Raw genomic sequence first — 13291 nt, 5'->3', positions numbered from 1 at the left:
CCTCGCATTAATTGATGGGCAGTTAATTGCTCGCAAACAAGGAAATTAAAAGCCTCGAAGTTCAAGCATTTCGGACTTCAAATCCTTTTTTTCTCAACTTGGAACCCTTTTGTCAATGAGAGAGAGAGAGAGAGAGAGAGAGAGAGAGAGAGAGACGATCGAGTTGATGGGTCAAATTAATTGATCTAATTCCGTATTTTCCTTTCTGGCCTTTGAAGGTTAAAGGGTTAATTTCTAAAGGCTAGAGGGAAAAAGACAGGATTGCATTATTTGTTGTGGGTTTTTGTTGTGTGTATTGTGGGTGGGTTGTGTGTGTGTGTGTGTGTGTGTGTGTGTGTGGGGGGGGGGGGGGGGTGGGGGGGTTTGAAACTAGATGGATGCAGCAGTTGAGCATGGGCCCAAGTCAGTGGTAGCAAACTCAAGTGAATGGCAAGAATCCTACAAACCACTCCCTTTCCTTTACTTTGGGCTCCTCATAGTCTGGACAGTCTTGGCTGCCATCTGGACGCTCAACACATGGAGTAAAAGGCAATGGCAGGTACCCTCCATACCCCATCCTCTTATAAGCTTAAATACTTATAGCCATTGAATTATTCTAAATACATTGCTTTGAGTCATGCATCCCTGCTCTTTTATGTGCCATAGACTAGCAACTTGCAGTGGGTGCTCACATCTGTACCAGTATTGAAGGCTCTAGTGCTTGGCCTTTCCTTTGTATTCTGGTAAGTTCTTACATTGTTTGAAGATTTCTGAAAATTTTAACATGTGTTTACAATAATGTGCAAAAGCACACAAACTTAAGTGAATGTACCTTACTTAAGCCAATGGACAGCACCATACATATAAAATAGATATTTGCATTGTATGCTTTATTATGTATATAAATGAGGTGAATGAGGTTAATTCTTTCTTCCATGGATTCACTCTATGGCACTTTTGAAGTATCCTTATATTAAGCTATTTATTCCAGGTATTCCTGCCTGAACTTGAGCACCTGCTCCTTTTGGGTGGCTTTTGGGGTGTTCGTGACCCGAATCTTTTTTGAGACCGCTTGCTTTATCGCCTTCCTTTTGATATCACATGGATATTGTATAATGTACGAGCAGCTTTCTATGTCGGAACGCCGCAGTATCGCAGGGCTTTCTTCTCTCTTATACTTGACACTCACTGGATATAAAGCTGCCGTACCGCAATTTGCTGTAAGACCTAATTTGCAACTGTCAAACAATGTTAAAATCACAAGTTAACATGATTCTAAGTTATTTAGATATCTGTCAAGGGAGCTAAACCACAATTTGTGAGGGAGTAATGGACAGCAATAGGAGGAAAATGAGGAGATGCAAATTCATATATCACAGGGCTAAACTACACCTAAATCTTGACCAAACAATGGGTCATATTACTCACAGTCCATGCATGCAGCACCACATGAAGAGCACACCCTACCATGCCTTTCTAGCACATTGGAGATGATGCAAGAGCTCAGCCTAGCCTCTTGTGGGTCCATCAGTCTGTCATGAGTGACCTTGACCTACATCACCACATCTATCTCACATTGGTGGGTCATCAAGGACCTTTTGCCATGGTCTAGGGGAGCACTTCATGGTGGGGCCAAAAGGTCAAACTGGCACCCTCTGCTTTTTAATGCAATGGTGGATGACATGCATAGGGTGCATGAGTTGGAAGTACGAATACGTTTTCCAGGATAAATGTTCTCTCGATACTTATTTGCAAGCTCGTCTATTTTAAGGATGGGTCCATATCTATGCGTTCATCCACCACTGCCCTTCTAAGGACTCTATTAAGAGACTAAGGTTATGTAAAAGGGGAGGAGAAGGGTGTGTGTGTGAATGGACTTATGGTCCACTAGCTCACCTATTTAAAGGTGGAGCTAGAAGGCATTGTGGTGAGCAAGAAGCCTAGTTGTATTTTGAGCAACTTAATAAGCAAGATATTTTCTTGTATTTTGTGAGTCTCTCTCCTCCACATCTTTGATCAAGCATGAGCACCATGAAATTCTAACATGGTATATAGAGCTTGGAAAGATTAGGCCTCTTTTGTGGTGAAGAATAGGTCAATTTTCTTCTTTTTTCTTTGTAGAGCTGAACCTCCTGCCAGTGGAGCAGCTCCAGCAACTCGTGGAGGCAACAACTCATGGAGCTTTCAACTAGGAAAGTGAAGAAGACCTTCAGGCGCTCGAGCTCGTACAGTCAATCGACGGATTCCTCCTCTCCTGGCCACGGCATTGCCGTCTGAGCAGGCCGGCGCAGATATCTGGCTGCCGTCGATGCCGTACAGCGTTTCGCCGTCTGCACGCGATTATAAGCTATGAGAGCTTAGGGATTTTGAAGCCCATAACCTCAAGGTCTTACAGTCCAAATTTTAGCCCTAATGGCTGCTCCAAGCGTTCGCTACGGTGGAAAAACCAGGCTGCTCCCCTTGAAAGCCATTGAAGCTTCCATTAAAGCTTCAAAATCAAGCTTCTTTTTGCTCTAATCCTCTCCTCTTAGGTCTAATCACTTAAGTGCTCTTGTGAGGGTTTGTTGCTGATCCTAATTTGAGTTTGAAGTGGTGGGCATACACCATGAGGTATTCATGAGCCTCATTCTCATCAAGCTCCATCAACAACATCTTCAAGTGCACAAAGCTTTTCAAAGTGTGCTTATAAGCACTAATAGTGTTGATTAACACTAATGAGGCTTCTAATCCAGCAAAGGGAAGTCACTCCAAAGTGTTTTTAAACACTAAGAGTGTTCTTAAACACTAATGGTGAATCTAATCACCAATGCAAGTGTCATTAGACACTAGAAATGTGCTCTTAAGCACTAAATCTCTTTTTTTATGCAACATCCTTGGCTTGATTAAGGGTTGTTGCACTCTCATAAGCCTTTCTCTTTCTACTTAAGACAAAATATCAAAATTTCTGGTTTTTTCTTCTTCATAAATCAGCCCATTACTCTCTAGTAATCTCCTTCAATACCCAATGTCAAAGGACAACACCCAAATTAAGAAGTTCTCAGGAGAGGGCTTTCACACTTGGCAAGTCCTCGTCAAGTATAAGATGATGTCCAAAGGTTTTTGGCCATTCATCTCCGACACTAAGGTTATTGATCGAACTAAGGCTGAAGATATTGAAGATGATGAGAGAGCACAAGCCATCATCATGCTTCATCTTGATGAGGCTCTCATTCACCATGTGGACCAGCTTCCGAGACTGCAAAGGAGAAATGGGATGAGCTTGATAAGCTCTATGGAGCTCGTGGTAAGAATTCCAAGATCTCACTTAAAATTGAATTTTTCAGCTTGGAACTCAAAGAGGGAGACGGCATTGGAGCCTTCATCTCTCACTTGAAGGGCCTTATGGCTCAACTTGCATCAGTGAATGCGAGAATGGATGAAGATGATGCAGTGGCTGTTTTACTAAAAGCAGTCAAGAAGGTGTACCCTACCTTAGTCACCACCCTGAAGAACATACCTAATCCCACCCTTGAAGGAGTCATTCAATCTTGTCTTCATGAAGAAAAGAGGCCAAAGGGAGGAGCTGAATCTTCAAATGCAACAACTTCATCGAATATCGAACAAGCTTTGTCACATCAAGTGATCAAAGTAAGATGTGTCCATTGCAAAGAGAACACCTATATTCCTAACCTTGTACGCCTAATGTTATAAAGGCAACCTATGTCCAATACCACCTATTCCAATTTTCTTTCATAGTTGGTATTGAGGGGAGGTATTAAGAGACTAAGGTTATGTAAAAGGGGAGGAGAAGGGTGTGTGTGTGAATGGACTTATGGTCCACTAGCTCACCTATTTAAAGGTGGAGCTAGAAGGCATTGTGGTGAGCAAGAAGCCTAGTTATATTTTGAGCAACTTAATAAGCAAGATATTTTCTTGTATTTTTGAGTCTCTTTCCTCCACATCTTTGATCAAGCATGAGCACCACGAAATTCTAACAGACTCCAGGTAGGAAATCAGTCATGCATGGGCTATGGTAGCATGCAGACCTTGGGTAGAAAGAGTGACCTTGTTCTGTGGATGGGGCTATGGTAGTCTTTGGCTGTCTTTGGCTGGGCTTGAATAATTTCAATGATAAAGTGCCAGTCGTTCACCAGCCCACATCATAGATTGAGACTTTTGGGGTCTGCAATGTGGTGCATTTTTTACAAGAAGCCTCCTATTGCCCATGAACATGTTGCTGCACTACCCATCTTGACACAAAAACATGATATATGTAGACAAGAGAATTGAAGACTTCAAAGATTCGCGGAGGCGATCGAGATCTTTTGTTGAGCATCAGGAGCACGGATCAACTGGCACAAGTTGTGTGGTTTTTGGGTAGACTTTGCACCCACCCTAACTTGGCACTCAGTTGAGACTTTCCAATGGATCCCGAGGGGCACTCCAGTTTGCTATGTTGGATGCTTGGTGGGCATTGATAACTCTCCGAAGTAGCAGCTCACCCCTCTTCTTCTAAGTATTCATCAGAAGAAGCTTTTGTTCTAGAGTTTTGCGAGGCTCTCCCTAGCTAGTAGAGTGTGGTGGTGGCGAACCACGTTCTTCTTGCTACCATGTGGTACATCACTTCTTGTTGGGCCTTCTGTTGAGCATGGCCAGGTACAGCGGTTGATCCGGAAATTCTTATGGGCCGACAATGCAATGGGAGGCTTGCCAGGGCCAAGGTGGCATGGAGAGTGATCATTTAACCACGACGTAGAAGGATGCTAGGCATCATTGACCCTACTATTCAGAGCTGTGCCCTGTTGGGCAAGCTGATTGTTAGAGGACTCCTTCCCGGTCATGAGCCCTGGAAGGACTTCCTCTTGGCCCGGATTTCAGCCCACCCCAAGTCTAGGGGGCCCTTGGCCGTAGAGTACCAGATGGATCTTTACAGAGATGCGGACCCGTGGTTTTAGCCCAGCTTTTGAGGACACATTTGAAGCGAGTTTACTTTGAGCTTGGGATCTCCTTAGGCCGGCCCGTAGGCAGATTACTCTAGTAGCCTCAGAGGAGCGGCTTCGACAGCCATTGGTCTGGAACGCTGATCCGTTTACCGAGTGGCCACGTGTTGGGGGACCAAGCTCATGTATCATGGGGCGCATTGAGCATAGGACCTGCCAGGTCCCTTGGAGATTGGATTGCACACAGGCAATTACCCCCGGAGGTGCAGGAGAGAGGCCTGACAGGGATCCAGGATAGAGACAGGCACAGCATCGACATCGACTCTGCAGGAATGGCTAATTCCTACCCAACTCCCCCAGTGTGGCTAGGCATGTTTACCAGGCATGATATTCTTGTGGCAGTCCACAGAGCGGATGAGGGTAGTGGTTTGCTCACTTTTTCTATTGGATCCCATGGGAGATTAGAGAGATCCGAGCCCCGTTGGGGATTTCAATGGCTGCACCTTACAGAGGGTGAGGGCGATTGGATTTCAAGCACGAGAATGGCACATAGTCCCACCCCACTGGCCAAGGTGGCCAAGGAGAGACTCTAGCGGCTATGGATATGGGAGGACCGACCTCTCACGTGCCTCCAGTGGGACCCGGGCGAGTGGACTTGGCATGATCCCGCTGATTGGGAGGAGACTCTGGATGCCCCCTTCTTTGGGCATACAGCACGGCTAGGCCGCAAGATTCAGATGCCAGAGATTGATGGCACCCTGGTAGTAGCAATACATTGGCAGTCTCAGGACCCCTCACAGTGCTTCCTCTCAGATTTTTGGAAGAGGCTCTGGGACAGTTTTCGGCCTCAAAAGATCACCCTCTTTCTCTGGCTGATGGCACACAGGAGCTTGGCGGTGGGCACATGGTTGGCCATTGGAGGTCGACCAATAGCTTGCATGAGGTGCGGCCACCCTCGGGAGTCTCAGCGACGTTGTCTTTGGGATTGCCCGAAGGCTCAACAAGTTTGGCAGCGGATTCTCCACATCTTCTCGATGGATAGGGCCTCAACCCAGATCATTACTTGGGGCACCGTCGCTCGGGCCACAGAGTCTTAGGTTGTCAAGGATTATGAGGAGGATGGTGGGGGGCTTGCCCTTCAGTTTTCTCACCTCCGCATTTCGGCAGCACCAGTTACAACCCCATCTACAGACCACTGGAGACCGGGCTCATGAACAGAGATAGGAGATTTGCAGTAGCATTACAGCCTGGCACATATGGCAAGCTAGATGCAGCGAAGCCATCGAGGGTACCCACACTCTGCCTACAGAGTCCATCAAGAGCATTCGACATCATTCATACCCTCCGTGGTCAGTGGGGGAAGTTGCAGGGTGGCTCTGATGGATGTGGAAGCAGTGGGAAGCTTTCTTGGGGCTCTGGCAGCCTGGCCCTTTTCTCATGGATAGAGGAGGTGATCCCACTTGGCATTCTAGACCACCCATGTGGTTATTCCCTGCCAATCTCCCCCCCCCCCTCCCCCCCCCTCTTATGGGAGGTGATCCCACTTGGCATTCTAGACCACCCATGTGGTTATTCCCTGCCAATCTCCCCCCCCCCCCCCCCTCCCCCCCCCTCTTATGGGATAGACATAGCCAGCCAGAGGGGAAGTGCATCTTTCTCCACCCCTTTTGATTATTTGATCCCTGCCCTGTACATGAGGCGAGGTTGTATCTAGCCCTTCGTGGTTGTATTTAGCCCATTGTGGCTGTTTTTCATTAACTAATAGAAGGATCTATTTCTCGGAAAAAAAAGAGAATTGAAGACTGTACATGGCAAAGTGCAGACGGCAATAGAGAAGTCTTAGGGGACAGACAAAAAGGTTGCAGACAAACATATGCTCCTGATGGACCTCAAGCAGGAAGAATAGGTCATACACAAGCTGGACTCAGGAAGACACCTGGCAAAGAGGTGTATTTTAAACTTTCTAGGACTTCGTATAGACCCTTTGGAATCATAAAGAAGATCTTTGGTGTGTGCCTAAAGGACATAACTAGCCTGGCCCTTTTCTCATGGATAGAGGAGGTGATCCCACTTGGCATTCTAGCCAGCCAGAGGGGAAGTGCATCTTTCTCCACCCCTTTTGATTATTTGATCCCTGCCCTGTACATGAGGCGAGGTTGTATCTAGCCCTTCGTGGTTGTATTTAGCCCATTGTGGCTGTTTTTCATTAACTAATAGAAGGATCTATTTCTCGGAAAAAAAAGAGAATTGAAGACTGTACATGGCAAAGTGCAGACGGCAATAGAGAAGTCTTAGGGGACAGACAAAAAGGTTGCAGACAAACATATGCTCCTGATGGACCTCAAGCAGGAAGAATAGGTCATACACAAGCTGGACTCAGGAAGACACCTGGCAAAGAGGTGTATTTTAAACTTTCTAGGACTTCGTATAGACCCTTTGGAATCATAAAGAAGATCTTTGGTGTGTGCCTGAAGGACATAACTATGGTGGCTTTGTTAATGAGTCTAGGTGCATTGTTACTCGGATTGTGTAAAGTGACTTGAGGACACTGCCTTTATTTTTGAGCCGACACCCAGTGTGCGTATGGCAATTCCTACTCGGAAATCTGCCGAGTATACATAGTTTTTAGTGGGTGCACCAAGGCAGACAACTACATGACCTAAACTCCTCACAAGGGAGTACTTGGTCACTGTCATGCTGCTGATGATTCCCCCAGGGCAATGCCTTAAGGTGGGTAGTGAAACCACTCTCAGAAATGGGAGTTATGGAGCTAATGCCAAAAGAATTTCTGTTCGAGTCTATGGGCGGCATTCTAAGGCCGTGTTAGACCCGGGCTCGAAAAACAAAAAGACACTGCATTTATTTGTCAGTCCTTCTGTTACTCTCTTGAGGCTTATAGAAGTGAATGGATTGCTCATAATTGGGTATCTGCACTAGGGAGGATTTCCAGAGGATCTCCATCTACCTCCTCACCTAAGAAAAGGGTGAAAAAGGTCCTTGACTCTGTAAACAACCTGGGTTTTGGTGGTAAGGGCGATCCATGTGGTTGTGTTGGTCTAGCCTCAAGCTCAGGGATGCTTTGAAAGGATTTATTGTTTGGTAGTGAGCTAGCTAGCAACCCTTGTCTGGTCTTTGTGTAAGATATGTGAAAGATGGGGATCGAGGGCTTTCTGCTTGAGATTCAGGTGGCCTCCTCCAGGAGCCCTATGTAGGTAGGTGTGAAAAAGCAAGAACCCTGGGTGATTTCTTTTGAGAAAGTCTGTGGAACCTGAGCCAGACAACCCATTTACTGAAGATTCAGCACAGGTGGAAAATCAGGAAAAGGTTTTGTGGCCGGAGGAGATCTTTTTCCAGCTTAGCCATGGAGACACTTGCTACCATATGCTAAACGAGTCCCCATGCATTTGTCCATATGTCAGGCTTTGATTCTATTATGTATGCATTTTCTTCGAGTAATGATATGATGTTGATGATGTGCAGATTCTGGTGGTGGTCATCTACTTCATATTGCTGTATGTAATATTTCTACGTGTATCAAAGAACCTAATTGTATTACGAGAGCAGTTGCAGCACATACAGGATGAAGGAGTTCAAATCCTGCACAGTGCTGTTCATACCAAATACAGCATGTTCAAGTACACCCATCAAACCTGCACTCCTGGTTTTGTTTCCCCTCGTTTCTGTGCAAATTCAAGTGCTGCGTTAGAAATGTTCGTGAGCAGTTGATAATTCTGGCTTGACGCTCAGTTGCTTTGTCACTGCAGGAAGTTTCAAGGAGCCATGGTGATGATAGTCATTGCAGAAGTTCTGGTGAGTGAGCCTCTCCTTGTGTTGTGCTTATGAGTATCAAAATGAGATTATGAGGTTCATTAAATTAGATCCATTAACCATAATACAATCTCTTACACTGAAAGCATAGTTTCTGCAGCTTAGTCACTAACCTTACCTTGCATGTTGCATAGTTACAATCAGGTGTTATAGCATTAGAAGAACCTTAAATTCTTAAGAGCGTTAGTCATGTCCTCAATGTTTATGTGTCATGGTATCAGATGCACACCAGGTTAGATGGAGTGGCAAATGAGTATTGGATTCGGCTCCTAATTCGGGAATGGATTGAAATCGGGATTTTCTTCTACATAGGGTATGTGTCCAAAGATGCAATGGACCCGGTCGTTATGGTGATTCCTGAGGGGCTTTACAGGCCGTTGATTAAAAGGGGGGATCTCACCTTCCCGACCTCATGGACAGGGGATCTCTGTCCACCCCTGCTCATCTGCTGATGGGCAGGGGGTATGTCTGTAAAGGCCCTCAGTTGTGACTTTGACTGTCTCATTAGCAACTCATTTCCCCTTTCTGCAGGTGGACTTTCAGATCCAGGGAGGTGACCCCCTTCTTCACTGTTATTCCAACATTACATTCACATGATCAACGGATTCTGCCTCCCATCTACAGCATCGTAAGTATGCGTCTAACTGTGAGGTATACTAAGGGTTTCAATCCATTGCTGCAATGGGGTTGATCTTTTTTAATCATTTACCTATTTTCATTCTTTGGCCCAGGAAATGAACCAGAGTGAATTCAACAACCTGGATTTTAAGGAATGGCACATTGGAGTGGTAAGTTGCTCTGCTAAAACCAACTTCCACATACTAGGTTTTTTAATCCTTTCTAGCAACACCAGCTCCTAACAGTAGGATTGAGGGTAGTTACACACGTAAGAGTTAATGGGTGGGGAGGACCATGTCCCGCATCTCCCCACCCATCATTGGATGCTCTAAGGCATCTCTGTGTGGGCTGCACAAGACTGTAAACACCCTGAGTCGTGTCTTCTTGCATTGTTTGCAAAACATTTTTTTGAAAATTGAGATGGTGCGCATTTTCCAGCCCACACCCTCATCCAAAGGAGATGATCAGAAGCCGATGCTGGTCGTTGTTCGCAACCCAGGACTGTCAAGCCATGAAGACAACACAAGGAGCTCCCCCAAGAGCATGCCCAAGAGAGGTTTTGGCTTGACAAACTGCAAGCAAGCAGCTGCTGCCTTCTTACAATCTCATTCAGAATCCGATGTGAGCAACAGCAGTGTAGTGTCTTCCCCGGGATGCTTCTTCTCTGAGTTCTTGAAGCAGGAGACGTACAAGAATTTCCATGGAGGTGAAGCAGAAAAGACTTTCAAGTATCAGCCATGTATGATAGGAGACAGAGAGGTGCTCTTTGGCAAAAGAGACTTCTCTGTCATGCCATCTACAACGGAGAGCAACAACACCAAATCTAGCACCGCCTCTAATGGCATGCTCCTGAGAGGGCCCTTGAAATTGGAACCTTTATTCTCCCATCTGGTTTAAAGCCCCTACTCACAGGGAGAAACATACAAAGTAGTAGTTCAGGAGCATCTTAGAGATGATAATGTATTGAGCTACAGGGAATTTCAAGCCATTTCACTTACCCCTTCCCACCACACTTCTCCTGTATTTAAAATGTCTCATGTGCGTATAGTTTATGCAGCATATCAGTTGATTTTGTGAAACAATCAGCACATCCTTGCCTTCATTATGTTTTGCTTTTGTTTGATGTTTCCAACTGTACAGTGTAGAGTTGTAGACTAGAGGGGAATGTGTGCTGTAGAAGAGAGAAAGAAAATGCTTGTCTCCAAAGGTAGATGGAAGATAACCATATTCATTGATTTTAATGTGAGGAATATAGTGCCACTCCAAATCAATCACATAAATGAGAAGAGAAGATATTGCTTGTTGAGCTGTGTCAAAGAGAACAGAAGTTCACCCACATCCTAGAAATATAAAAAGAGCCTTTGCTTTCAAGATACCTGCCCATCCATCTGCTAGAATGATCTCACTGACAATCTCTCAGATGATGGAATGGCTTTTGTAATAGCTTTCATGGTGGCAAACAACCAGCAAAGTGGTATCTTAGGAGGAGGTAATGCCAATGATGTAGTAGCTCAAATGGTGAGATGTTTGTCTTGGGACCCAAAGGTCCTGGGTTCAACCCCCACTAGGTTCTCCCTTGGTGACATCGCCTACGGGCAGAAAAAAAGCACCTATGGGGGGTGAAATGCGCCTACGGGTGGTGAAAAAATGGTAACTATGGGAGGATTTTGGGCCTAAGGCCAGTCCAAAAAAATAAAAACTTATAAAAGATGTCTTCCTTTGAGCTTTGTCTACCCGTTGTCCAGAGGCACGTCCTCCTTATTGCTTTCTCCTCCTTTATGAGATGATGTTGCTTCTTGATTTGCTTTCTCCTTCTTTATGAGATGATGTTGCTTCTTGATATTAAATAGCATGGCTTGCTCAGCTGCTGAAGATCCCACATTCTGTAGACCTTGATAATCTGTTTTGCTTACAATTAGTTTTAGAAACTCAATCTATTTTTATTGAATAAATACATAGATTATCAGGTTTTGTAACTTTTTCAATCTTTAAATTCAAGAGTAGGCCAAATTGCAACTGTTTTTTCTTAGTTTGAGCTGTGAAAATTACAGTAAAGGACGGTTTTTTTCTGACACTAGTTTTTAAGAGCGCTCATGGCACTAAAAACCCTTGTCAGATACATGTAAATCATAGCACTAAGGACTAAGGAGCACATATTTGACCGTTTGGATTCGGTTTTAAGTTAATATGTTTAATACCTAAAATTTCATAATTAATACAACGCTACACAAAATTACAACCATTTTTTCTCAATTTGAGCCATGAAAATTACACTAAAGGTTGGTTTTGAATCTTTAAAATTCAAGGCTATACAAAATTAGAATCGGTTTTTCTCAATTTGAGCTAAGAAAATTACACTAAAGGACGATATATCTTTAAATTCAAGGGTAGGCAAAATTACAATTGGTTTTTCTCAGTTTGTACTCAAATTGAGAAAAACCGATTGTAATTTTGCATAGCCTTGAATTTAAAGATGGAAAAAGTCTGAAATTTTAGTTATAAAACCAATAAACCTATGTTTTTTTTCAATAAAAGTCGGTTGAGCTTGTAGGTTGTCCTTTTTTTTCACTGGCTAGAAAACAAATTATTTATGACACTTTGACCAATGTTTGTAAGCATATTTGACCATTGTCTTTAGTGCACTCAAAAACCCTGGTCAAATATGGTGTGAAATACCATACATACTAAAAGCAAGCATCACGTCACACCTGCTCTCAATTCTTGCCATACTTGCAGTCCACTGCCACCCCTCAACCATGGGCCTTGCCTTTTGTACCCATGCACACAAAGGGCTATGATGCACAGTAGACTTGCAATGGGCAGCTTGGGTTTACCTATTCTTTCAATCATCAAGAGGCAAGTAGATGGTACATGAGTAAGGGTAACTCCATCTCTTTTCCGTTGATTCAAAAGTAAATCTCTGTATAGGTAGCTAGTAGTCGAGGATACCAGCAAAAGTAAGGCAGAGCAGAAAGATTGGGGAGCCCTCTTCGATGAAGCAAAAGCGGAATGTGTAGTGTGTTTTGCCCTACAAGGTTTTCATAGACACTCTACATAAGTATTGATAGTGACATTTTTAAGTATTGTATTGTTTATGTGCATGTTCCACATAGACTACTGTTGTGCATGGTGGTTAATTATAAGTGCCCACACATATTTTGGGATCTACACATGTACAATAAATGTATGTTGATGTGATTTGTTCACATAAAGTGGCTACATACCTGGTTTACAGTATCGTTAGTAATTATGTATGTATTGGTCAAATCGATTATTGCAGATTATTAGATAATACAAGATTTTTGTGAGTGAAGAAGTTACTGCAAGTTCTGTTTGGCCTACATAATGCTACATATGTATGATAGTCTATCCTAGATTGTGAGCAAGAAGCTATTCAAGAACAAATTCTAAGCATGGAAGTTTAGGATGACAAACTTCCTCATTGAATATTGGGAGTTTATCACAAGTGATGAGAAGGAGCCCGAGCTTCCAAAAGAAAATCCCACTCCTCCAGAACAAGAACATGCCTTTAAGGCATGGCATGAGAGGGCCAACAAAGTTATGTATCGGCTCTCTATTAGTGTGTCTAATTCTATGATGGGTCATGTAAGGGATGAGAAGGAGCCCACGCTTCCGAAAAAAAATCCCACTCCTCCACAACAAGTACGTGGCATAAGAGGGACATCCAGGTTATCTCTTTTAATATGTCTAATTCTATGATTGGTCATATTGCAAGGGAGCCCGAGCTTCCAAAAGAAAATCCATAACAAGTACAAGCCTTTAAGGCATGGTATGAGAGAGCCACTAACATTTGTATTAGTGTGACCAATTCAATAATTGGTCATATATAGGATGTAGAGACACACTCAAAGTGATAACCAAGCTTTGAAATCAACAAGCTTTTGTATGCATGTACATTAGCATGCATGAATTGAATCTAGGTCAAG

The 13291-nt window shown here is 43.9% G+C and overlaps 1 protein-coding gene across 1 annotated transcript; it reads left to right on the top strand.

The window, feature by feature from the left end:
• The first annotated feature begins 352 nt into the window (after positions 1-352).
• LOC147612204 (uncharacterized) lies at positions 353-10432 on the top strand. Its single transcript, XM_086784273.1, has 9 exons — positions 353-538; positions 646-722; positions 971-1199; positions 8379-8533; positions 8663-8708; positions 8948-9039; positions 9258-9354; positions 9458-9514; positions 9783-10432. The coding sequence occupies exons 1-9, from the start codon at positions 374-376 to the stop codon at positions 10239-10241; spliced, it is 1377 nt and encodes a 458-aa protein (XP_086640399.1). The 5' UTR covers positions 353-373; the 3' UTR covers positions 10242-10432.
• Positions 10433-13291: the final 2859 nt, after the last annotated feature.

Source organism: Cibotium barometz, chromosome 46 (genome assembly GCF_041138505.1).
Source record: "Cibotium barometz isolate CiBa-2024 chromosome 46, ASM4113850v1, whole genome shotgun sequence".
NCBI lineage: Eukaryota > Viridiplantae > Streptophyta > Polypodiopsida > Cyatheales > Cibotiaceae > Cibotium > Cibotium barometz.
The sequence above is the reverse complement of the archived record's forward strand: the minus strand, read 5'-3'. Positions and strand labels throughout refer to the sequence as shown.

Coding starts and splice junctions, on each gene's coding strand:
- LOC147612204 (XM_086784273.1), top strand. CDS start 374: ATGGATGCAGCAGTTGAGCATGGGCCCAAGTCAGTGGTAGCAAACTCA. Junction 539..645: donor GGAGTAAAAGGCAATGGCAG/GTACCCTCCATA, acceptor TATGTGCCATAG/ACTAGCAACTTGCAGTGGGT. Junction 9,040..9,257: donor GGGATTTTCTTCTACATAGG/GTATGTGTCCAA, acceptor CCCTTTCTGCAG/GTGGACTTTCAGATCCAGGG.